The sequence below is a fragment of the Ambystoma mexicanum genome, chromosome 10 (assembly GCF_040938575.1).
Source record: "Ambystoma mexicanum isolate Mex_15411 chromosome 10, UKY_AmexF1_1, whole genome shotgun sequence".
Classification (NCBI taxonomy): Eukaryota; Metazoa; Chordata; class Amphibia; order Caudata; family Ambystomatidae; genus Ambystoma; species Ambystoma mexicanum.
In genome coordinates this window covers 18,829,777-18,853,383 of record NC_090932.1, presented here as the reverse complement: position 1 = coordinate 18,853,383, position 23,607 = coordinate 18,829,777, and the positions used below count along the sequence as shown (strand labels likewise).

At 47.5% G+C, this 23,607-nt stretch overlaps 1 protein-coding gene across 2 annotated transcripts in view; it reads right to left on the bottom strand.

Moving 5' to 3' along the window:
• LOC138491106 (probable cation-transporting ATPase 13A4) overlaps positions 1-23,607 on the bottom strand; it is a 1,999,067-nt gene that overhangs the window by 357,417 nt on the left and 1,618,043 nt on the right. For both annotated transcript variants that reach the window (XM_069617426.1, XM_069617427.1), the window contains exons 22-23: positions 10,063-10,105; positions 2,707-2,816 (exon numbers count right to left, since the gene is read on the bottom strand). In XM_069617426.1, coding sequence (XP_069473527.1) covers positions 2,707-2,816; positions 10,063-10,105 — 153 coding nt within the window. The remainder of the gene's footprint in view (positions 1-2,706; positions 2,817-10,062; positions 10,106-23,607) is intronic.

The window sequence follows — 23,607 nt, the reverse complement described above, 5'->3', positions numbered from 1 at the left end:
GAGTTACACAGTTCCAGTGTCTCCAGCAGGCTTTCAGGTAGGTAAGAGAAATCACTTAAGCAGATTAATCAGATCTGCAAGGTTCTCAGAAATTGAATGGTTTGCGGCACTCCACAGGGAACATCATTTAAATATTTCAAGTCCCACCGAGCGAGGGAAACCATTTCTTTCTCTAGCACTGGCACAAAAAAGCATCTCGTGTTGTGAGTCATATTCATGCAGATTCAATGTGGTTCATGAAGTAATGCTGGTGTAATTACAGAATTCCAAATTCCCTGCGGTGAAAAAGAAGAATTTAAAATGAACACTGTCAGAGGCTTACCAGAGGATAATCTAAATCTTAATTCACATGCTGGGGGAGCAGAGGGACTCAGGCTATAGTGTGGCATTAACATCATGGTTAAAAGACCAGTGTACGAGACCTCATCCATGCTCAGGGGAGCACTGGAAGCCAAAATGATATCAGGCCTTAATGTAAGCTTGAGCCATCCCCTCTCTATCCCACCTGACCCCAAGCACATAGCCCAATTCGAGACCATCCCAGCTGCTACAGGCCAGGTGCAAAGATTATCCCTCAGTCCCACACAAAGGTGGGGTCAGGTTGTAAAAGCCAGCCAGCTTAGTCAAGCAGTGTAATTTCTTGGGAGAGCTGGCAGGAGGTGAGCAACACATCCTGGAAGCACACTGCCCTGAAGACCCTAAGGTAGGAGATCCCATCAACGGAATCAGGAATGACAGGTTACTGGTGTGTGGTCAAAAGAAGCCTGGAGTAGAGAGGAGGGAAATATGGGTTTGAAGGAAGTGCCGAGCATGATAGAGGTCCTGGCATGTTGGAGTCAGAAAAAGGAATTGTTGGGAGCAGAGACAGAGGGGAGGAAAGTGAGGGGTACCATCTGGAAGTGGGGGTATTTTGGAGGACAGAGACATTATCTGGGAAGAAATGGTGGGGCTATTATGGGGTTGAAAGAGGAAGGCAATATTAATTTAGCAAGGCGATATAATCTTGGGGAGCAGAGTTGTATTAGAAGTGGAGAGAGTTGAAAATTGGAAGGAGGTTGAAGGAGGAAGAGGAGGGTTACCAGCAGAAGTGAGAACATTGTTGGGGAATGAGGAACGAGGAGACTAACAGAGAAGAAAGGTGAAGGTGATCAGATTAGGAATTTGTCTTTGGCAGAAGGTGAGCTAAGATCTAGGAGAGAAGAGGAGAAAGGAGAAGACTTGTGGGGCAGGATGAACAATAGTGGGAAGGAGACGTAAAATCAGAGCAGAGGGTATTGTGTGCAAGAGAAGAAGAGGCACCATCATGAGAAAGAGGAAAGGACTGGACAGCTTGAGAAGGCGATAGAGATGGACCCTAACCTCATAGGTAAAGGAGAGAAGGAGAGACCAAACCCTAAGATTGCAAGGAAAGGGGGCGGGGGTTATGGAGAACCAGGTTGATCCAGAGGGAACAGAGATCCATGGAGAAACAAGACAATGCCGCTATGCCTGGGTGCAGGGAGACCAGCATAGGTTTGGTCTTGAACGTGAAGAGCCAGAGGAAGACCAGCAATAGAAGTGGCCGCTAAATTGTTCTAGGGACACACTTCTCCACAAAACCCTAAGGGGTGCTCAGGCCTATCCTTAAATGCCATGTAAACAAGAAAGGGTTCCCGTCAGAACAATCATTCAACAAGTGGATAAAAAATCATTCATGAGCACAAATGAAAGTGCCAGTAAATGGCAACTTTGAGCCCAACTTGGCAGGAATCTTTGCAGCGCCGCAAGGAGAGTGTCCCGATGAAGAGGGGCGGGGGGCAGAAGACTGATGGAAATATCTCTATGCCCCAGAACCACAGGTAGATGTTTGGGAATCCAAATAGCCTGAGAGGAGATTTAAAGAATGAGACAACCTCCTTGAAGGAATAGGATGCAGAGACAACACCCGCCTCAAGGAATAAACTTGGATTTCCAGTTTATCTTTTGTCGGATTTGGAGGTAATTTGTGGTATTTTGTGTTTCTCCTGGCACTAGACTTGGAGTGATTTTGGTTTGGAACTCTGCAGCACTGCACCATTTTCTGATGGATCCTTTGTGGAGCAAGAGGGCACATTTCTGATTTTGTTTACAGAGTTGTGGGGAGACTAACAGCAGCCCTTGAATCTTACTCTGATGCCTGTTCTCAATTTTGGAGCACAGTGACAGACATTCTGGTAACCTGGCACTATGTTTACATCCAGTGGTGGCTGCCAACATTTTAAAGTCGTGGGGTGCCAAGCCATGAGTGGAGTAAACGTGTGCGAGTGAGCATACCTGAAAGTAAACCATGGGAATCTCTGGTGTTCTCCACCCAAGAAAAGTAAAAACAAAAAACTGGTGAAAACATCACATATGTGGCTGGTGCAAACAAGGACACGGTGCACACATACATAATGCAAAGGTCTACATAATGTACCTTCTCAATACATCAAGAATGCATTTCTTTTTTGCAGGCTGCTATTATGAAGCATTCAGATTCCTGGGTCTCTGATGGTGCCCAACTGAAACCTTCATTAACTTAGAGCACTGGCTATTTCCAGTTTAACAGTGGAGTGTTCCCAGCAGGTCATACACCCACTGGACGACGCAAGTATAAAAAAGGGGCCATCCAGTGGTCGGGGGTTTGTACTGATCCAGTTCCAAGAATCGGCTTTTAGGTACTCAATTTTGCTGAAATCATGGACTTACTTGATAAGTTCGGCCACACACTCAATGTTCGGGGTTCGCGAAGTGAACGGCGAAGCTACCGACGCCTCCTGCTCGGAGAGAGAAATCCCAGCGTGCGCCATTTTCAATGCCTGCAAAAAATAGACATTTGTTTAAATAATATCAAGTGATGGGAGGGGTTAATTTTATAAAAATGCGAGACTTCCTGCTATTCCATTTTAAAGTATTAATGCCAAGACCAACGGAAATGCAACAAAATCATTGCAGGGAGGACCTCTGTGGAAGGGAAATGAGACTTGGTGAAGAGGTGTCCACTCCTCAGTGAGATTAGTTTAGGTCTTGTGTTCAATTAAATAATGATATTCCTGGGACAGTGAGTGTAACATGTGTGGTGAGATATTGCTGAGCCTACAATCATTGTCACAACATTCTTTGGAAAACCAGAGCTGTGATGTTTCTGTCATGAAGGAGGATCACTGTCGCTGCAGGTAACTCTTCAGCTAAGTACTTTTCTACCAAAGCTACATCTTAAAGTACATAAGAGAGGGTGGGAGAACACGCCGGTGTCCACCAGCCAGGCTACTCCCAATGGTCTGGTGGAACGGCAGAGGTAGGGTATTTACATTGGATTCAACATTCCCATTCATGTGGCTGGCACTGCGGTTGAGAACAGAGACAGAAAAGGATATCGAAAACGTGGATACCCCTGTCCTCTGCACACCTTTATACTGGTGAAAAACAGCAAGTCGAAATGATATACATCAGATATTATTACAAGGTCAGATACTTATTGATTAAACACCACTAATCACAAACACGTGCAGATACTCAAATTCTCGTAAAATCTTCTTTTATAAAACAAATGGCTCAACATGTTTCAGGAGAAAATGTCCTTTCATCAGGAGCGGTAATAATATAAATGATATGAGATTACTACTTCATTAAATGTTAGCTACAAAGAGCAATACGACGAGAGAATCCATTCGCAAATAGCAATGAAGCCTCCAGAAAAACATCTGTTATGCACGCTAGCAAAGAATAAATCAGAGGTAAGTTAATTGAAACATCAATGATCACTAAGATTAGCAACGTTTATGCAGTGTCAAAAAGGACCAAATATGGATCATAGAAGTTAATCCACATGCTGATAAACTGTGCTGAGAAAAGGTAGCACCTGAATTCAAGATTTGCAAAGGAAAATCAGATGACCTTCGGGATATGAATTATTGCCTCATTGCTTCCACGGCCGATGTGTCAAGGCTGTTTACCTCCTGTGAAAGCATCATGAGTAAGACACAGACAACAGGTTCAAGTTCGTTAACAAATCTTTTATTAACTTTAAAAGGCAGGGCGGAGTAATGCCTAACTTGCCCTATTCTTAGGTGGGATTTCCCTACCTAAAGTAAACTTAGGATAGTCTGTCTGTGTCCAAAACCTATACTTGCCCTCACATCTATGTGTAGACAGTGCGCAGGGATGTCGGCACCAAAAAAGAAAAGTGTTCAAAATAAAGTTCTGAGCTTCTTCCAGCTCTTGTCTTGTAATCTAATACTAAACTCATACTTCTTGGAGACTTCAACCTAGGATTCAATGACACTTGGGACCAGAAGGCCCAGAAGGCCACAGCCCTTAGTACTACACTCCAAGAAATAACGCTTAGCCCAAGCTGTAACTGCCCCCACTCAAATGAAGGGTAGGATCCTTGACTGGATCTTTAACATCAACATACCCCTCAAGATCTCAGCGATCGACCCTGAGCCTTGGACAGACCATTCCCTGATCCTCTTTACCATGTCCATCAAACCCACTGCTCCCTACAAAACCAGCAACCACCCCCCCATCAATGCAAGACACTCCCTCAAACTTACCAAGGAGCTGATGCAACCCATCATTTGCACCTCTCTAGCTCTGATGCCCGACTGTTCCGACCCAGAAACCATACTCGCCGTCTACAATTCCACTCTACTTAACGCCAGCGACCTGCATACCCCCTCAAAACTACGCAAAAAATAGGTAACAACCACAATTGGTTTACAGAAGAACTAACCACCCGACACAAACTGAAACGTGACCAGGAAAACACATGGAGGAAAAACCCCACCCAGTCCACAAAGAGACCTTTCTCACTACCGCCAAATCCTACAAAACTGCGATTGCCACCACCAAAGCCAGCATCTATAATACTAGGATCAATGAAGCAAACTCCAATTGCAGAGTACTTTTTAAAATCTTAAAGGAGCTTGAATCCCCTGCTCTGCTCATTGATAGCTTCCTGAAAGACAAAGCCTTGTGCTCCCTGGTCCAGACCGCGCTTGCCACAACCTCAGAGAGAAAACCATTTTCAAAAAAACTTTGATACCTACCAATGATGTGCCTCCCTCCGATGTAATCAATCACCTTGAGCCTACCACACCCCCTTTCACCTCTCCCCTGTCTCTACAGTCAAAGTGCTCACTACCATTCGTCGCCTAAAAACATATGAATGCAAAAGGAGACCGATGTCCATCCCACCTCATCAAGTAGTGCATGTAAACCCTCGCACCCATCATTGCTAAATGTATCAATGCTTCTTTTTACTCTGGCACGGTGCCTAGAACCACTAAAGAACCCTGGGTCTCTCCCCTCATCAAAAAACCTATGTTCAATCCCACCCTCCCCACTAACTACTGCCCGATTGCCTACACACAACTCCAAACCTACCAAGAAGCTCACAAACTCCTTGGCACGCGCCAATCTAGATTTAGACCAGGACACAGCACAGAGCCAGCCCTCCTGTACCTGATGATTCAGCTTGATATCCATGATGCAGGTGATCTCGCCATCCTCCTACTACTGGACCTATCCCTGGCATTTGAGCTTGTGCCACGTCTTCACTTCCACCTTTAACTTCCACATTTAACCACTCCAACGAAGCAGCCAACTGGATCAACTCCTTCTTGAGTGAGCGATCCTCTATGTTCTTTGTAGGGTAAGAAACAGCTAACCCCATCCCCGTCGCTTATGGGGTCCCTCAAGGATCTTGCTTCTCACCGGAACTATATTACATGTATAGCAAGCCTCTCTTCGATCACGTTGATAGTCTTGAAATCCCTATACTAACTTCGTCAATGACATGCAAGTACTCCTTAAAATCACCAGTAACCACAGTCTGGACTCTGCCAATATCAACAGGACCTACAGCATCATTCAGGCCTGGATGGCCCCCCACCACCTATGCCTGAATGATAAGACAGAGCTCCTCATTGTGGCCTTCCCCCACCGACTAAAACACCTTGACCCAGCATTTGCCTCCTCCTCCATTCATGGGAACATCACCCCTGTATCCAGCTTTGGAAAAACCCTGGGAGTCCACCTTGACTCTGAACTCCACATGATCTGTTGTATCCTCTGCAGCCTACGACACTAAACTTATCAACTTCTGCAGAAAATTCCTGTCCCCGACAACTGCCTCATGCTGGCGAGAGCCATCATCAGCAGCAAACTGGATTACTGCAATGTCATCCTCGCAGGAACCTCTACCAAACTTCTCTCTAAAACACACTTTGGGCAGTTTGGGCTTGAAAAGATCTGACCACATCTCTCTAGTGAGACACGAAGCTCCCTGGCTGCCAATTAAGGCCTGCATTCAGTTAAAAATCCTCTCAATTACACACCAGGGCATATCCTCTCCTACCTCACCCAGCACATTTCCAGAAAACCTAAATTACGCTGCCTGCGATCATTCACGTCCACCTCCCTCGTGACACCAAGATTCACCAGACAAAGAGCAGGAGGAGCAAGCTTCAGCGTTATAGCTCCCACGCTCTGGAACACTCTCCCACCATGTATCCAGGAGAGCCCTCCTACCTGATCTTCCACAAAATACTCAAAACCATTGTGTTTAACAAATAAATCTAACTGTTTGTCGCACATATAATGTTTTTTCTGTACTGTAACCTAATCTAGCGCTGTGATACTTGCTGGTTTGGGTGCTATCAACAAATGAAATCAATAAATAAAATCAGGTTCCCCTTCTCCAAGTTCAAAGTCATTCATACAACACAGGGGTTCCCTTCCCCAAGAGTTCAAATATTCCAGCTTTTAACAAAACAGTTCCTTGGGACACTTCCCAGCTCTTTCGACATCAGTACTTTTCACTGGCTCACATAAATAGTTTTGTTTCTTAATGTTCAAATCACGTAAGCGGCTGATGCAAAACACAAGCTTCTTTATGGATACTTTCCTTGGCTTCTCGTTTCCCGGGGGCACTCAGTCTAGAAGCAGTTGTTGGACCACATGGTCCACCCATTACAGGTCACACAACCGATGCCCCTTCTTGACTGCATGCCTTTTTTCAGTGCAACTTGGTTCTTTCATCAGTGTCACACTCTAACACTGTTCCGTGGATTGCAGGGCAACCATGTCATTTGCTACCCATGTTCGCTATTCCTCTGGCTCTTGACAATACAAGTTACCTCTGTATCTGCAGTTCCTTCAGCTCTTTTAGCTTTGCCCAATACTTGGGGTTCTCACCTCATACCCTTCTTAGTATTCTCTTGACTTTTGCCTCTGTTTGGGCCTTAAACAATACATTACGTTGTATCTGCCACATTTATCGTCTTTCTGTCACTCCACTCACAGGTGCTCACAACTTGAGTTTCCTCGGGGTGGCATTTAAAAGTGCTTTAAAAGTCTTTGTTTGTTTGTTATTCAAAAAATCTTGTTTCAGCATTCACATTTTCCTTCCTTACGTTTCCCTGCTCAAAGGTTTCATGAATATCTTGCACGTATGGACAAAACTGCCCTCTTGCCGTGTCCGGGCCCCCTTTTCCAGGCAAACTCAACAGATGACTTTCACGGCACTTCTGCAAGGTCCCAGGCATCCACAGTCTTGCTATCCCTCAGGGCATCTCCCTGTAGCAATGCAGCACCGTTCCGTGGCTTCGCTCCCACAGTCGACATGCTGTCAGCGGGTTTGGCTTTCTGGGGTGAGCCCTCCAGCTGGTGACTGCATCTTTCTCACAGTTCAACCCGGACCTCTATCTTCCAGCAGCCTTGCTTTCCGCTGCTTTGCCTTTGCACCAGGTCTTGGTTCTCCAGCAATTTCCATGCCACTGCGCTCTCTCTCTGCTCCGGTCAAGGAAGTTAGTTGCTTTGCCTTCTCTGCCTTCCTCTCCTGATACCCAGCTGATCTCCATTAAGGTCTTTAAATATCCTGTGCGGAGGCTTGGGATCATCCGAGCTAGTCTGCTCACCTTGAACCAAGTCACATGTAGTCTGCATTGACTCCAGACTCCTCTTCTTCGTCCCAGTACGAAAATGGTGTTTGGGGAAGTTTGTTTTAATAAAGGTAGCATGTATAACTGTGCTGTGGCATCCTCGTCCCACTGTTGAGGTGGTGTTTCTGGGGGACATTTTGGAAGAGAGAAAAGGGAAAGGTCTTACAGTAGCCTACAAAGGCTTTAGGGATAGAAGGTTCATTGAGAGAAGGGAGAGGGGGATACCATGTCTCACCTAAGGAGGTCGTCTCCCCACTCCCCAAGTTCCCTCCACCCAGGTGTTCCTCCCTCGCATATTCATCCAAAAGCAACCCTGGCCACCGGAGAAGAGGATCCAGGGGGATAGAAGTGAGGACACCCTCAGGTTCCTCACAATCCCCAGCACCAAAGTTGATTGAACCCATTTTTAGTTAATACACTTTATCTTTGGTGTGCACAGAGTAGCATTTTGAATGCAGGTGGGAACTGCCAGTGTCTCGCTCGTGTTCTATCAGTTACCTGATCCCCTTCCCCAGGTGCTGTCATGTTTTCTTATGTTGAGTGCCCCCAGCAACTCCCTGATCCCCCCCATGCACCCAAGACATCCCACACCCCTTCTCTCCTCCCTCCCCACCCACGTACATGCTGGCCCAGAGCGTTGTGCTCCAGTTTCTGCACTCTATCCTTGGCACCAGCCATAGAAATAGAAAAGGGAGTTGATCCTTTTTCTGTTTACACTGTGGCAGTCATCGGTTTGCTCATTTTCACAGGAGAATTGGCTCATGCAATAAACAAGGAGTCCGTCTCCCGTGAAAATTAAATATAAACTGTTCGCACCCTGAATGGGACCACTGGCTGTTCCCCCAAAGCTGGGGTATAGATATATTCTCCCTCATACCAAACACATGACATGAAACACATACGAACAGGAGAAAAGAGCAAATATTACAGTTTCCCAGCTCCATGTGTGAGAAAACCATTCTGCCCTTTTTTTTCACTTGGACGAAATCCCCACAATTACAAGGGAATCAATGGAACTGCATGGCTTATTCACGCAACAAAATCTAAGTGCTTCACCCTGGAAGAAGTCACAATAAGTGTGTGCTACGTGAAGGAGAGCACTTTACAAACAAAAACACATTAAATTAATGCATTGCTGAATAAAAGTCCATGGGCCTCATTACAAGTCTGGCGGTAACCCTGCCGGTGCTGGCGCGGGTTGCCGCCGGACTTGCAATATTTACCAATGCCTGGCTTGCCGGAATAACTGGGGGATTACAACCCCGGCGTTTCGGGAAGTCAGGCACCGGGAAATGTTAATCCGCATTCCCATATGTGTCCGATAGGACTCAATGGGAATGGGGATATGGGAAGCACTGGCACCGTTCAGAACGGTGCCAGTGCTTCCGTGAAAGTCTGTGGGCGGGACGGCACCCGCCCGCAGATTCGTAATGTGCCGGTTCGGTAACAACGGTGCCAGTAGGCTTACCGGCATCATTGTTACCGGACTGGCACACTTGTCATGAGGCCCCATGTGTTTGAGTAGATCAAGAAGGAGAATACTTGAGACAGGTCGCCCTGGTCATTACATCTTATTTCCCTTGGAATGCATCCTGGGAATAGATTCAGTTAGTTTCCCTGTGAGAACAGGAATGCTCTGAACTGAGTGCAAAGTGTGCCTGGAGACAAAAGTACCACTCCCTGAAGAGGCACAACAAGGTTGAAACATGCTAGGGTCTGCTACTTCTGTGCAGAAGGTCAGAATCAAGGTGGCTGTTCCCCTGATGGTAGAGATGAGAGAACTCTGGCATGGAATGCTACCCCAAAAGATGTCCTTGTGCTTAAGAAGCATTGGTGCAAGCATTTCCGTGCATCACTTTTGCTTTTCATAATGAGCTCCCAGGCTCGCTGTGCCTACGCACTCAAAATTGGCTTTCTTAAGGTGCTCCATGTCTCCAGTGGCAAAGACAAGAAAAAACATGGAATAGATATATACCCTGAAGAATTCCTTGTGGTCTAGAAGCAGCTGCTGAATCAGTCCCGTCCACCACTGTTTCCATTCGTTAGTAGCATTCATAATGGATCCCCCCCCCTCAAAAGTACTTCTAGCATTACTGGTCTCAGCTTTCTTTCTACTCACCCCACAATCGTTGGCGCCATCTCCACACATTCCTACACAGTAGCTGAAAAACAAAGGTGTAGTGGAAGAATAAGAGCGAGTGCTGCCTTAAGGGGATTTACAATAATAACAGATATGAAAAGCACATTTTCTTTCTTTAAGTTTCACTTTAACAAACTTCCATAATCGTAGATTTAAATACTGACAGGTAAAAATTAACTTTTGAACACTATTTGTTAAGGGTTTACTACAAAGAAATAATGTACTGGTCTTTTGACACACAAATAGCATTGGCAGCAAATAGGAAACAGGCAGTCCTAGATCAACTTCCTCGAGAACTGTGAATGGCTGTCGCTTATCGAGTAATGGCGTTAGGGCGGACTCACACTGGTCATCCACTTCATGTTTCTTCCAAAAAAAAGGCATGACAAAGGGGTTCTATCGCCTCAATCTGCTCGAGCCCGAAGCATTTATATAAGGCATTTGACCCCATACTGACCCCACCTATATCTCTTCTTCATGTGACAGCTGAGCTTCTACGTTACTTCATGGAATATCTTTCGATAGTCTTCTTTTTGGTCAGCTACATGTGGGCGATCTAAAGTCAACCAGATTTTATGTGTTTGTTATGGTGTCCTCCTTCAAGCCACTTTCCCTACCTCCCAGCCCCTACTAACCCCACCACCTCCCTACTCCCCTACCCGCAAGCATACATTTCTATATATGTATGTATATTTTTTTGTTCAAATTGGCAGAATGAGGACTATGAAAGGATAGTCCATCAACCAGCGGTACATGGACAGCTGGTTAATACTTTGCTTCAATGGGACAGTAGTTTATTTTTTGGTTTGAGAATGGAGATTTGTTTACACTCTCAATACAGATATATATCGAGCCTGCTGTGTTGAAATGCTTAAAGATTCAGTATGAACTTAATTCATAAGTGGCGTGCATCTACAAGGAAATCACGTTCGGTACAACCCAAAGCAAAAAAAACATTCACGTCTAGTTGTGTGGTGCATTCACTTCTATTTGGAAGTATTTTATTCCAAAATATCAAAAAAGGGGATAATGTGTGTACAATAAGATTAAATCAAACAGAAAATAACAGTACTGCAATGGACTGTAACATGAAAAAGTGACATAATACATACGATATCCAGAAAGGAAAAACAATGTTTGTGCGTGATAAGATTACAACAAATACATAAAAGGGAAGAGGAAAAGGTAAGAACAATCAATTAGTTCAAATAATTAATGTACAGATCTTCTGAATTGACAAAGAAAATGAAGTTAAAGTTCAGTGATTTCTTCCCTATAACTCATGAGAATTTTGCGATCTAGACATCAATCTATGCACTAGATCTTATTTACTAAATGCCACATTTTCACAGATTTCAAAAATAATTAGGTCTTATGGGTAATGCAGCAAAAAAGTCTGTTGTGAAATTCCTTTTATCTTATGGTTTTGAGAGATCATATCACTTATATGGACTTAGTATTTGTATGTCCATATTGAGGTCTGCCTACGTGGCTGTAAACATCTTTGCTACGTTCAAGAACCCTTGTTGTGATATAGGGATTCTGCCTGACGTTTCGGCAGGAGTCGACGAGTATAGTGAATAATATAGCCTTCCTCAGGGCAAATGGAAGTACCCTAGGGGAAAGCAGATAACAATTGGAGTATATTAGCGTGAATGAAAACTGCCAGTTTACCTAAAATATTTACATCTGCCTGGTATTAAATCAATCCCCTGGTGCAACTTATCCATAAGGTTAAGCGGGTGAGGGAGTGGGTGAATGCCTGCAGGAAGCAGTGAAGTGCCTACTCAATGGACAATAGAAAGATTTCCTAGGCAGACAAAGGGCTATGAAAGGAGCATGGAGAGGCTGGACTGATCTGTAAAGGTCAGATAATGGCACACTAGTGAGAGGATCACAACTGCTCATCCTGTTAGCGATGGTGTAACAAGTGGTGATCCTGGCACATGTTGGTCATCAGGGAGCGATGAAAACTAAATACAGATTATGGGACAGGAATGGTTCCCTGGGCTGGAAGCACTAGTAGGTGAGTTAATCCAAGGGTGTCCGTGGTTTCAGCCTAGAGCGACCAAAAGTGAACAGACATTTGGCACCATCATAAATAGCAACCAATTTCTAGTTGTGATTGATGACTGTTCGAGCTATCGAGAGGGGAAGTTTGTCTTGACAACTGTTGCTCCAGAGGTTATACCCAGGGATGTTATTTCACCAAAATGCCAGGGGTAGCGGAAGTGACATCACATGACCCTTGACCTCTGATAACATCACAGGAAGTTATGTCATTTGACCCCACCCCGAAGTGACATCGGGGGAAGCGATGAAACACAACCTTTGACCCCTTGACAAAACAGGAAGTGGCATCACATAGCATTGTTTCCAAGTACACTATGAAAAATATGGTTACAATATCACAGTAAAGTGATAAAAAAAAAATGTTTATTAGGTAACATTAGTTTAGTACGAAAAAAGACAAACTTTACGTTACTATCCACGAAATTAAACACCATGTGATCCCTAATGATTAATTGGTTAACATTAGGACGTCCATAACATTGATTATGGCACAAGTCATATGGGTATTGGTGCCTGCAATCAAATAACTCCACCACTCCTCCATATTATCGTTTTGTGGAGCAAGATGTGAGAGGTGCAACGACCGGTGGGAGGAAACCTCAACACATTCAATCACTAGATGTTTAACAGATTCTATTGATTGATTACAGAAACGACATTGATTATTAATGATAAGCGGGTCCTGCTTCAACATTAGCATCTCTTTTGTCTTGTATAGATTAAGGCGTTATCTCATGAATTTATCACGATGAATGCGTGTAGGAAATTTGGTTAAGTATTTTGGAGTTGCGTCAAGTTTATGCATTCCAAGTCCCAAAGCTAGCGATGATGCTAGTTTTTTACGAGACGCATCGTTCAGGATCTAGTTATGTTGGCACATTTTTTTTTTTGCGATTTGTGATGTTCTCAATAACTTGGCTCATTCAGGGCAATTGGCAGATCAGAGATTAACAGTTTGAACAATAATGCTGCGAGTGGGCAGCCCTGCTTCACCCCTCACTTTGTCGGAATTTCCTCAGATAGATCACCTTGTCCGTTTAAACGCACACGAATTTAAGTGTTTGTGTGTAGGGCTATTAATGGTTGCAACCGATCACTTGGTCAGCTCCAGGCTTGGAGTTTGGACCACAGTAATTGCATGCTTATACAGTCAAAAGCCTGTCGCAGATCTATAAAGGCAGCAAAAAACTTTTTTTGCTGCTTTATAGCATCCAGTTTAGGTATGTTCAAGAGGAGCCAATTTAACTCCACGCTACGCCTTTGGTGAACCCAGTTTGTCATACATCCACCACTCCTGCCTCTTCAGCCCAGCTCGTAAGGCGTTTCTGGAGAAACGATGCAAAGACCTTCCCTATGGTGTCAAGGAGGGCAATCGGGCGATAGTTGGAAGGATCGTCCAGATTGCCCTTCTTAAATATTGGCACTACAACAGCACTCGTCCAGGACTCAGGCAAGACCCTCTTTGTAGCAATTCTTTGAAAGAGGGCCACAATGAAACTTGCCCACAAGGAGCAATTGGATTTGAGCATCACATTTGAAATCCCATCAGGGCCAGCTGCTCTCGAGTTCTTTAATTTATGAATAGCCCATTTGATGTCCTCTTGTGATTCAACGACATTCCAACTCTCTGTGATTACAGTTTGCGAGGGAACAGTAGAGCATTCCTGGTCGAATACTATGGTGAAATGCTCAACCCATTTTGCACCGTTCACTCCTTTTGACATTGTGTAGGCAAGTTTTAGGGAGCCAGTATTTATAATTTCCCAGATGTGTCTGCTATCTTTTTGTATGATGAGTTGTAGCATCTTTTCCGCTTGTTCTTGGTCACGAATAACATTGAAGGACTTTAATCAGTTTCGGTAACGGAGACGCCGATTTTTCATCATGGCAATGGAATTCCCAGATTGAGATCTTTTCAAAAGCCTTAAGTCGTTCCGAAGAGCTTTCTTTGCTTCACTTACTGCGAGGCTGAAGGGATGTTTCTGTTTAATGATGTCTCCGTTATAGGTCTTTTTTTCCCACTGTGAATTGCTGTAACAGTGGAGTATAGTTGACATTTGCGGTATCACCATTGGCAAGAACAAAGGTGGATGTTATTTTACTTAGCTGGGTTGCACTTATTCGCCCTCGTGATGTGAATATGCAGGTCCCAACCAAGACTGGGACAAAGCATCATGATCACTTTAGTAGTCCTTATTACAGAAAGGTTTGTGATTCTGGCCACTAAGTTTCTTGAAGCCCAGACATAGGGCCTCATTACACGGATGGCGGTAAGGATTTACCGGTACCGGTAAATCCTTACCGCCTTACTACGAGGTCCCTTTGCGGGTTTGGGGATTTAACGCCTGCTTTTTGCAGGCGTTAAAAACCAACCCGCAAAGGGACCCAGGGAGCTAATTACGGTACTGCAATTTGCAGTACCGTAATTAGCGCCTTCCCCATTCCCATTATGCCCTATGGGGCAAAAATGGGAATGGGGAAGGGCAATGGTGGAAGGGGGAATTACCGCCCCGCCAACCTTGGAATGGGGCGGTAATTCCCCTTTCCGCCAAGGCGGTGCCGGTATTTTACCGGCATGAACCATGGCGCTAATAGCGCCATGGTTCTCCGCCATCCGTGTAATGAGGCCCATAGTCTTGGGTTTTAGTACCGTCTCCTCGCTGCCATGTATGCACCGGTGGAATGTCTCCTCTGGTACAGCCATTCAACATTGAACAATCTCTCATGGCTAGCTCGTTAGCCCAACGCTCACCTCTGTCCTTTGCCTGGGCGACACCATTTAAGCTCTTCATTTTTCGCATCTCTTTAAAGTTGTTAAACCATGAATAGTTTAAATCACCACATACTATTATCTCTGGGTCGCCAAATGATAACCGACAGTCATCAATCAGAGCAGTTACGGCTCAGATGAATGTAACTTGAGGAATCATTGCCGGGTTCCAATATATGTTCATTCTTAGAAGCAGTTTTTGTTTGCAAGAACCTAAAATACTCAATTGTAGAGTAGTAGCTTGCACAAACATATTTGGATTTTTTAGAAGAAACCACTTTCCAGTTGCAGCTGTTTTTAATCATCGTGATCAACCAAGAGAAGGGACGTCCAAACAAGTTATTCCCTGCAGGATTCAGGAGGACTGTGTAGCGTCACAAACAGGGGTTTCACGAAGCCACGTTTCTCAAAAACGGAGTATAAAGTTTTGATCCGATAACTGCCATTTTTCGTGAAACAAATGTGCAAAGCCTCTGGTATTCCATGACGTCAACACATAAAGGAACTCCTTGTCGCAGGCATTAGTGATATACATTTCATACAAGAAGGGATCACCACATGCATCGTTAAGATCAGCGCGTATAGGCCCATATTACCAAATTACTGTGAATGCAAGCAGACATCCAAGGCCAAATGATAATGATGTGTTATTATATAGCACTTACGCGTAAGCGATACATACAGAACAAATATACATACAATATCACCCAACCTGTGTTGGTATTCATTTATCGACTTCAGAAGAATGAAAGGCTGAGTTGACCTTGACGGGAGCTGAACCTGCCGATCACACGCACATTGCAGCAGCGAGCGCTCAACCCACTGAGCTATCTTTACGGCTATAGCTATCAGAAAAACAGCCACTCCAGAAACAAAGAGCCACATGCTGCTGGACACACCCCAGGAGCCTCCATTTAAAAAGAAAGAAGTTTAAAAAAAAGTTTTAGGGGTAGCAAGGGAGACCACAGGGGACCCCTAGCAACCCCTAAATGACGTCTCTAGTTATACCGCCATTCCAGAAGCTGCAGCATTAGGCACAAACGCATCCCCCATGCTGGCCCTTGCCAAACTTCGATCTGTTCCCCCCTACACTTTGCAAAGGGCACACAATGAAGCGTAAACGCATTACACCTTGCTTTGACCCTTTCGTTTTCCACACCGCCCAGTGTCTAAAGACCCCGTAAATGGCCATTTGACAAAAGCTATTCAGCTTTCTTGGTGTAAGGCGCAGATCCCCCCCCCCTCAAGGTGTGGGGGCTCATTTTGAGCCAACTTGTTAACGCTCTGTCATGATGCCTACCCCCGGGGACCCAGACCAAGTCCAGCGACCCCGGAAGCAGGCATCAAGTTATTCCAAGCAAGCCCAACAACCCCTGCTAGGGGCTATTTGGGTGCAGTCCTGGTGTCTATGGCGCCAGGCTCATATGGAGAGTCAGTCCTGGCGCCATAGGCGCCAAGCTCATAGATTAAAACCTACCTGATGCAGACCATGCTGCAAACTTACCTGATGCAGACCATGCTGCAAGAGCTCCAAGCCAAAGAGGCTTGGAAAGGACTACTTTACTTGGGACTATTTTTTTACTCGGGTGGGGTTGTGGAGGAATACTTACTTGGGACTACTTTGGAGGCTATTTAAACCACGCCCGAAGAGCAGCTCACGCTTCGCGTTATTCTGTATCCAGCAGCGTAACGCTCACCGTGCCTGCAAGTCTGCATCCAGTCTGCTGCCACGCCTGCCTCGAGTTTGGAGCTCCTAGAAAAAGGGAGAAAGAAGGAGAAAAGGTTAGAACAAGAGCAATACCTTTGATCCTTACCTGAATTCCCGATCCATCGCGCCTTCAAGCTGGAAGAAAGAAGTTATTTTATGCGCGGCGCCTCGCCTGCTGCAGCGCCGCACTGAACTCACCAGCCTTCGCAGCATCTTCACATTCCACCGCATCCTCCTGCATGTTCCCGCCGCACTCCGGCACCTAAGGAGAAGACAAGAAAAGCAAGGTGAGCCAAGGGAATACACAGAGGAATATTAGATACCCCCTCATAGACTTACCTGATTTTACCACCGGGGGTACTATTCCTCTTCACGGGTCGGCGCAGCTTCCACTGCATCTTCGCTGAACCCCGGCCCCTAAGGGGAAACAAAAGGACAGCAAGGTGAAACAAGGGAACAAACGAGGGGAACCCTCCTCACCACAATAGACTTACCTGATTTTACCGCCAGAGGCATTATTCCCGAGACTTCATACTTTCTCTCAGCGCCTGAATCAGGGAGAAAGCAACAGGTGGCATATTGACATTATTTTATCGAACTGTTGGATAATACAAGTCCTTACCAGAATATTACCGGTTGCCACGAGGAATTCTTCTCTAGGGTCAAGCTGCAACCTGCAAGGAATCGGACAAGAGTGAAAGTCAGGCATTTGAACTCTTACGAACTACATACTTACGGCGTCTTGCCGGGAATCTCGGAGTCAATATTGTTCTGGAACTCACCAATTCCTTCAAGCCAGTGAAGCAACTGGTTATCTCCGCGCCCCTGCGCTCAATGCAGGATGGAGAGCTCATCTTTCCAAACCATCAGGTGAGACTATAAGAGGGGACATCAAAGGTGATCAGTGGGGAGAACAGCGGGGGTGGGGGGATTTACACTCAACTCCACGGGTGGTTAATCCCCTTTCTCCGTTTGCAGAAGAAAATTCCTACGGGCCAAACAAATGAAGCTAAGTGGGGCAGTCCAGTCCGTCATCTCGGCCCAACGCGTCACCTTGGTGGAGACTGCAGCTGTCCAGTTCAGATTGACGCCTCTGTGGGAGCCAGGTGAGCATAACACGCTCCCACTGACATCAAGGGCAGAACCCTTGATTGGATCCTCACCCTCAACACCAAAATCACCTTAGGCCCAATTACTCCACTTAGCTGTACAGACCACTTCTGCGTAGAATTCACTCTCAAGAGTGATGACCCCTGCCTTCCTAAGGCCAAAATAATGGACACCATTGAAAGCAAATTGACAAGGGGGGTCCTGGGAGTCTTTCTGCCAGACATTAGTCCTGGTTACGAGAGACTTACCCGGAGTCTTTAGCTCACTATCTTTCACAGAGAAGAAATATCCCAAACATATCAGTCTTTGTCCTGCCCTGGGGCAGTCCAGCACCGAAATGCTAGGCAATTCTCCTCTGAACTAGAGTACCAACAGCATCCCCAGACACGTGTTTCGGTCTGGTTGGACCTCATCAGTAGGGAGGAGCTGTGCCACTCTAAGAATAGTGAGCAAGGGGTCCACGTCTGGATTCCCCTAGTAATTTAGGTGAACCCAAAGTTACTTAAATATGCAAATTGACAAGGGGGGTCCTGGAAGTCTCTCTGCCAGACATTAGTCCTGGTTACGAGAGACTTACCCAGAGTCTTTAGCTCACTATCTTTCACAGAGAAGAAATATCCCAAACATATCACTCTTTTTCCTACCCTGGGGCAGTCCAGCACCGAAATGCTAGGCAATTCTCCTCTGAACAAGAGTACCAACAGCATCCCCAGACACGTGTTTCGGTCTGGTTGGACCTCATCAGTAGGGAGGAGCTGTGCCTCTCTAAGAATAGTGAGCAAGGGGTCCACGTCTTAGAGAGGCACAGCTCCTCCCTACTGAACAGAAAAGTGGCAGACAATTTCAGAAATGCTCAGAGTAGCACTTGTACACACTGCCGCCAAAATGATAGATGCTATCATCTTTTGCAGCTAGAAAGCATGACAGCTCCCCACCAACCCCCTCCCCCCCTCCTCAGAATGGTGTTTCTGGAAATTGGGGCAGGCACTGTCAGCTTTCCACACTACTTTTCTCCAGAGCGCCAAACCTGGCCTTTTGCGTCATCCTTCGTGCAGTGCAGTGCACTGAACAGCACCTTTATGCTTCAAACAACTACCACCCACATGACATGGGCGGCCCTATACGCCATTACAGATTGATGCACCCAGCACCACAAGCCAATGGCATGAAGGCCCTGCCAATCTCTAGTCTCTTTCACTGCGCAGTGCACCTGTCACTTGACATGTGTACTGATTCGGGGCGTGGCTAAGCAGCCATGAAGTAGGATGCAACTTCAGTGGCTCCTGTGATCCGTAAACGATCCTGTCCAGAAACTGAGGTTTAATGGATGCCTCTGTGCCTGTGATTTCAACAACGCTCGCATGAACATGACGTGCATTGCCGGGTGAAGCGATTGAACGAGAAGTGCCCTCTAAACAAAAATCGAGCTGACTGAAGTCAGAGTCCCATCCCGGGGGAAGAAAGGAACAAGATGGCGGCGCAGAGCAGAATAGGTCTACAGCACGCCGGAGGACAGGGACACAAGGTGCAGTGCAGAAAGTGATTTAATGAGACCGCAGCCTAGCGAACATAGCACTGCACCGACAACTGGAGCTGCTGAGCCGCTGACCAGCCAGATCGTTAAAGGCATAGATGTGTGGACCCGAGCACACGAGACATAAGAGACAGGTACATCAGTCCTTGTTGGGATCCTAAAAGCACCTCAGAGGGACGACAACATATATAGCACAAGTGCACCGCTCATCATGGTAGCTGCACATGAAACAACGGAGCACATTGACCCACACTCGGGAGCGCAGAAGTCCTGTTAATTTGCTGCAACAGTGGTGCCTGAGAAGCTAGCCCCACACGAGACAAAGGAGGCGGTCAGCCGGACATGCAGGTCAGGCTGCAAAGTGTGGGATGGCACTGAGCATATATACTGGAGTCTGTGACCTGCTGGGTGTTGTGGTCCTTCCTGCACCTCAGCGGGTGGCTGTGAGCCCCCTCCCTCCACAGACCTCACTCGGACACGTCCGGGTGGTTCGGGCTCCCCAGTCGCTCTAAGCGGCCAGGAACGCCCCCTTTATTTATACTGTACGCAGCAGAGTGCAACGTCACTCCGCCGCGTGCGTGCAGCCCTTAAAGGGGCAGCATCACACTCCTCCTTTTTCATAACAAAACAGAACACATGAACAAAGATGACTAACTATCACACAATCAACTTCACTGCACACAAACCCAGGAGCCCCTTTAATGGCAGCCACCCGGGTCCCCGGGACAGTCAGGATTCCCACTCACAGTTTTATTCCAACACGTAATTGGCGAGACGGCCAGGTTTCCCTCGCCCAGTCCCCTCGGGGTACCTCCTGCCAGCATCTCTGCTCAGAGTCCCTTCATTAACCAACTCGCGGGCTGGGGAGAGTGGCAGGCACATGGAGCCACCGCCCTCGTCCGGTACCTCTACCACTTGCCCACTGGGCGCTGGTTCAGTCCTCAGTTCTCCCAGCCGTTTGAAGAAGCTAGCATTTCGTGTCACTGAGGTGTTTCCATCGGAGGCGGTCACCATCGACCCTTTTACTGCCACCACGTCCAAGGGTTTCGGCCTGTAGGTCAAAGACAACTTCCCTTGGGGGTGTCAGTTTCTCACCAGCACCTCGTGCCCGGGTTCCAGTCTCTGTGGTCTCAGTCGTCTCCGTATGTTTTTGTGCGCAGTTCTCTCACAGCGCTCCCACTCCACTTCTTCATTGTCAATCACTGTGGGCTCCCGCTCACCAATTTCTGGCAGCAGATCCCGTGGGCACCGTTGGAACATTGCCTCTGCCGGGGCCACCCCGGTGAAGATGTGTGGAGTGGTGCGGTATCCTCAAAAACCTGTACAGTGCCCTTTCCAGGCACTTGCGTTCCCCTTGAGCAATGCAAAAGACCTTGTTGAGCGTCTGCATCATTCTCTCCGCCTCCCCGTTGGCTCTCGGCCATGGTGGTGTTACTTTGCGGTGGTGCACGCTGTATTCCTCCATCAGCCCAGCGAAACTCTCACCCTGGAAGGGTGGGCCATTATCAGAGCATAACACCCTGGGCAGTCCATGAGTGCCGAAGATCTTTTCAATTGCTACCACCACTTTGTCGAACGCCACCGACTTGATGAGCTCCACCTCCGGATAGCAGGACCACTCTTCTACGACCACTAGGAAGTGGGTGCCCCTTGATGTGGACCCAAAGTCCGCATGGACCACCTCCCACGGTTTGGTCCCTCTCGGCATGGTCTCAATTTCAGGCTGCCTCTGGGCTGGGGACGCTGCCTGGCACCACACACAGGACGCCACAAATTCTTCCACTCTCCGCTCAAGGTCCAGGATCCAGACCTTCTGGCGTAGGCGTGCTTTTGTCTTCGCCGCGCCTTGGTGTCCTTGATGGGCCAGCACGATCATCTGCTTTGTCCGACTCTGGGGAATGACTATGTAGTCTCCTCTTAGCAACAGTCCATTCTCCGAGAAGGTCAGCTCCCCCTCACTCTCCACAATTGTTCCAGTGTGGACTTGGCCTCCTGGGTTCTGGCCACCAGCGAGTCTATGACCATCTGCCATGAGTCCTGCTGAATGGCCGTCTTGAGTATCCGGAAGCAGTCGTCCTCCACTGATGCCTGTTAGAGTTATTTCACCGGCACAGAGTTGGGTGTTGCGGCCTCCACCACTAGCTGCACGTGTTTGTCGGCCTCATCAGCACACGTGGATGGCACCCCACCAGTGCCCTCTCGTGGGTGTCTTGAGAGATAGTCTGCCGCATTGTTGCTCCCTGGCCTGTACACCAGTGACACCCCATATTCTAACAGGGCCAGCATCCAGCATTCTATTCTGGCCAGAGGTAGCAGTGGTTAACCACTGTCACGGGTCGTCACAGGACATAGAGTCGAAAATGGCGGCAGCCCCACAGTACGGCCAGAGCCTCCCGCTCGATTTGGGAATACCGTTGCTCAGTCTCTGACAGCGCTTGGCTGGCATACGCGATGGGGCAAACTTCTTGGTTAGTGTCGATCTGCGTCAAAACTGCCCCCATGCCAAACAGACTCATGTCCACCACTATCTGGGGACTCCAGGGCAGGATCGAAGAACGCCATTATGTCTTCCACTGTGAGGGCTCCCTTAATGTCATGAAAGCCAGCCTGCTCGAGTGGTCCCCACTGCCAGGCCATGTCCTTTTTGGTGAGGGCCCTGAGGGGCTCCGATCTTGATGCTAGGCTCCTGATGAAACAGCCACAGTGTGTGACCATTTCGAGGAAACTCCTCACTTCTGAGACGTTCTCGGGGGCTCGGGCCTCCACGATGTCCTTCGCCTTGCATTGATCGGGAGATACACCACCCGCCCTGAAGACGAATCCAAAGAACTCGATGGTAGTCTTCAGGAATTCGCACTTATCTTGGTGCAGGGTCAAGCCAACGACTGGAGGCTTTCGAAGGTCTAAGCCAGCTGAGCAAGGTGTTCCGACTCTGATTTAGCAAACACAAGAATCTCATCACTGATGTTTAGTACGCCGTCTAGGTCTGCCAGTGCCCCACGGATGATATTCTGAAATACTTCAGCCGCTGATGATACCCCGAAGCTCAGCCTTTTATATCTGTAGAGGCCCCTGTGGGTGGTGAAGGTTGTTATGTATCTCGATTCGGGGTGTAGCACCGCCTGATGATCCCCTGCACGAAGGTCCAGCTTCGAGAAGAACCGGGCACCCTGTAGTTCTGTAACAATGTCATCAATTGTGGGCATCGGGTGTCGCTCTCTCTTAATGGCCTTGTTGGGCAGGCGCATGTCCACACAGATGCGAACAGAGTCGGATTGTTTCGGTTTCCGCGCTACCACAATCGGAGACACCCATGGTGTTGGGCCTTCCACCTTCCTGATTACGTCCAACCTGACCAAATTGTCCAGCTCCTTGTCCACCAGTTCTCTTAGGTGAAACGGGACACGTCGGTGTTTGAGGGCAATAGGCTGAATGGAGTCATCTATATGAAACTTCACTGGCTCACCAGGCATTCGCCCAATCCCTTCAAAAAGAGCTGCATATTTCTCCAGGGGTACCCAAATGTCTTCAACATATTCAGAATAGGTGAAGCTGACAATGCCCAGTGCCTCTGCCGCTGCGCAACTCAGCAAGGTGTTGCTGCTGACTGGAGTCACGTAGAACCGGGCCCATATTGCTGACCCACCATGTTTCACGTCTGCAATGAATGCTCCGTCGAGCGGGATAGGATCAGCGCCTCCACAGGTAAATATGCAAGCTTTGGGCGTGGTCAGGCTGGGCGGACACACCATGGCGTCGTAGTGCTCTCGGGCCATGACATTCACCAATGGAACAGTGTCCACCAGGACGGGAACAGAGGAGTCGTTCACCAGCACCTGGCATCGAGGTTGTCTCCTTGTCTTCGCCCTCGACACTCCCATGCTGGAGGCAAATACGACATGTTCTTCCCCCTCCTCCTCCTCTTCCTGGGCTGGATGGTCTTCGGCCTGATCAACTTGAGCGACATTGGATGGGCACTGCTGCCTGAAAAACCCAGCCCTCACCGGGCCTGGAGGGACCACCACGGGGGTAGTGGCTCTGTACATTCTTGCATAGTGGTCGATGACCCCACACCTGCCACACTACTTTCCCACCGCTGGGCACTCCGCAGGATGGGGTAGGTCATACCCACACTTGGAGCATGAGTTGACTGGGGCCAACCCCTCCTCTCGTTGATTCATCCCCCAGCGTCCGAGTCCTCTGCCACGTCCCACCGCATAGACATCTTCTGCTTTGCTGGGGTGCACCCCAGCCTCCATGGGGGACGCACGCAGATCAGAAATCTCCTGGCACTGCCCCCGCTCTAGGATGCATGAAAGGGTGATGCCG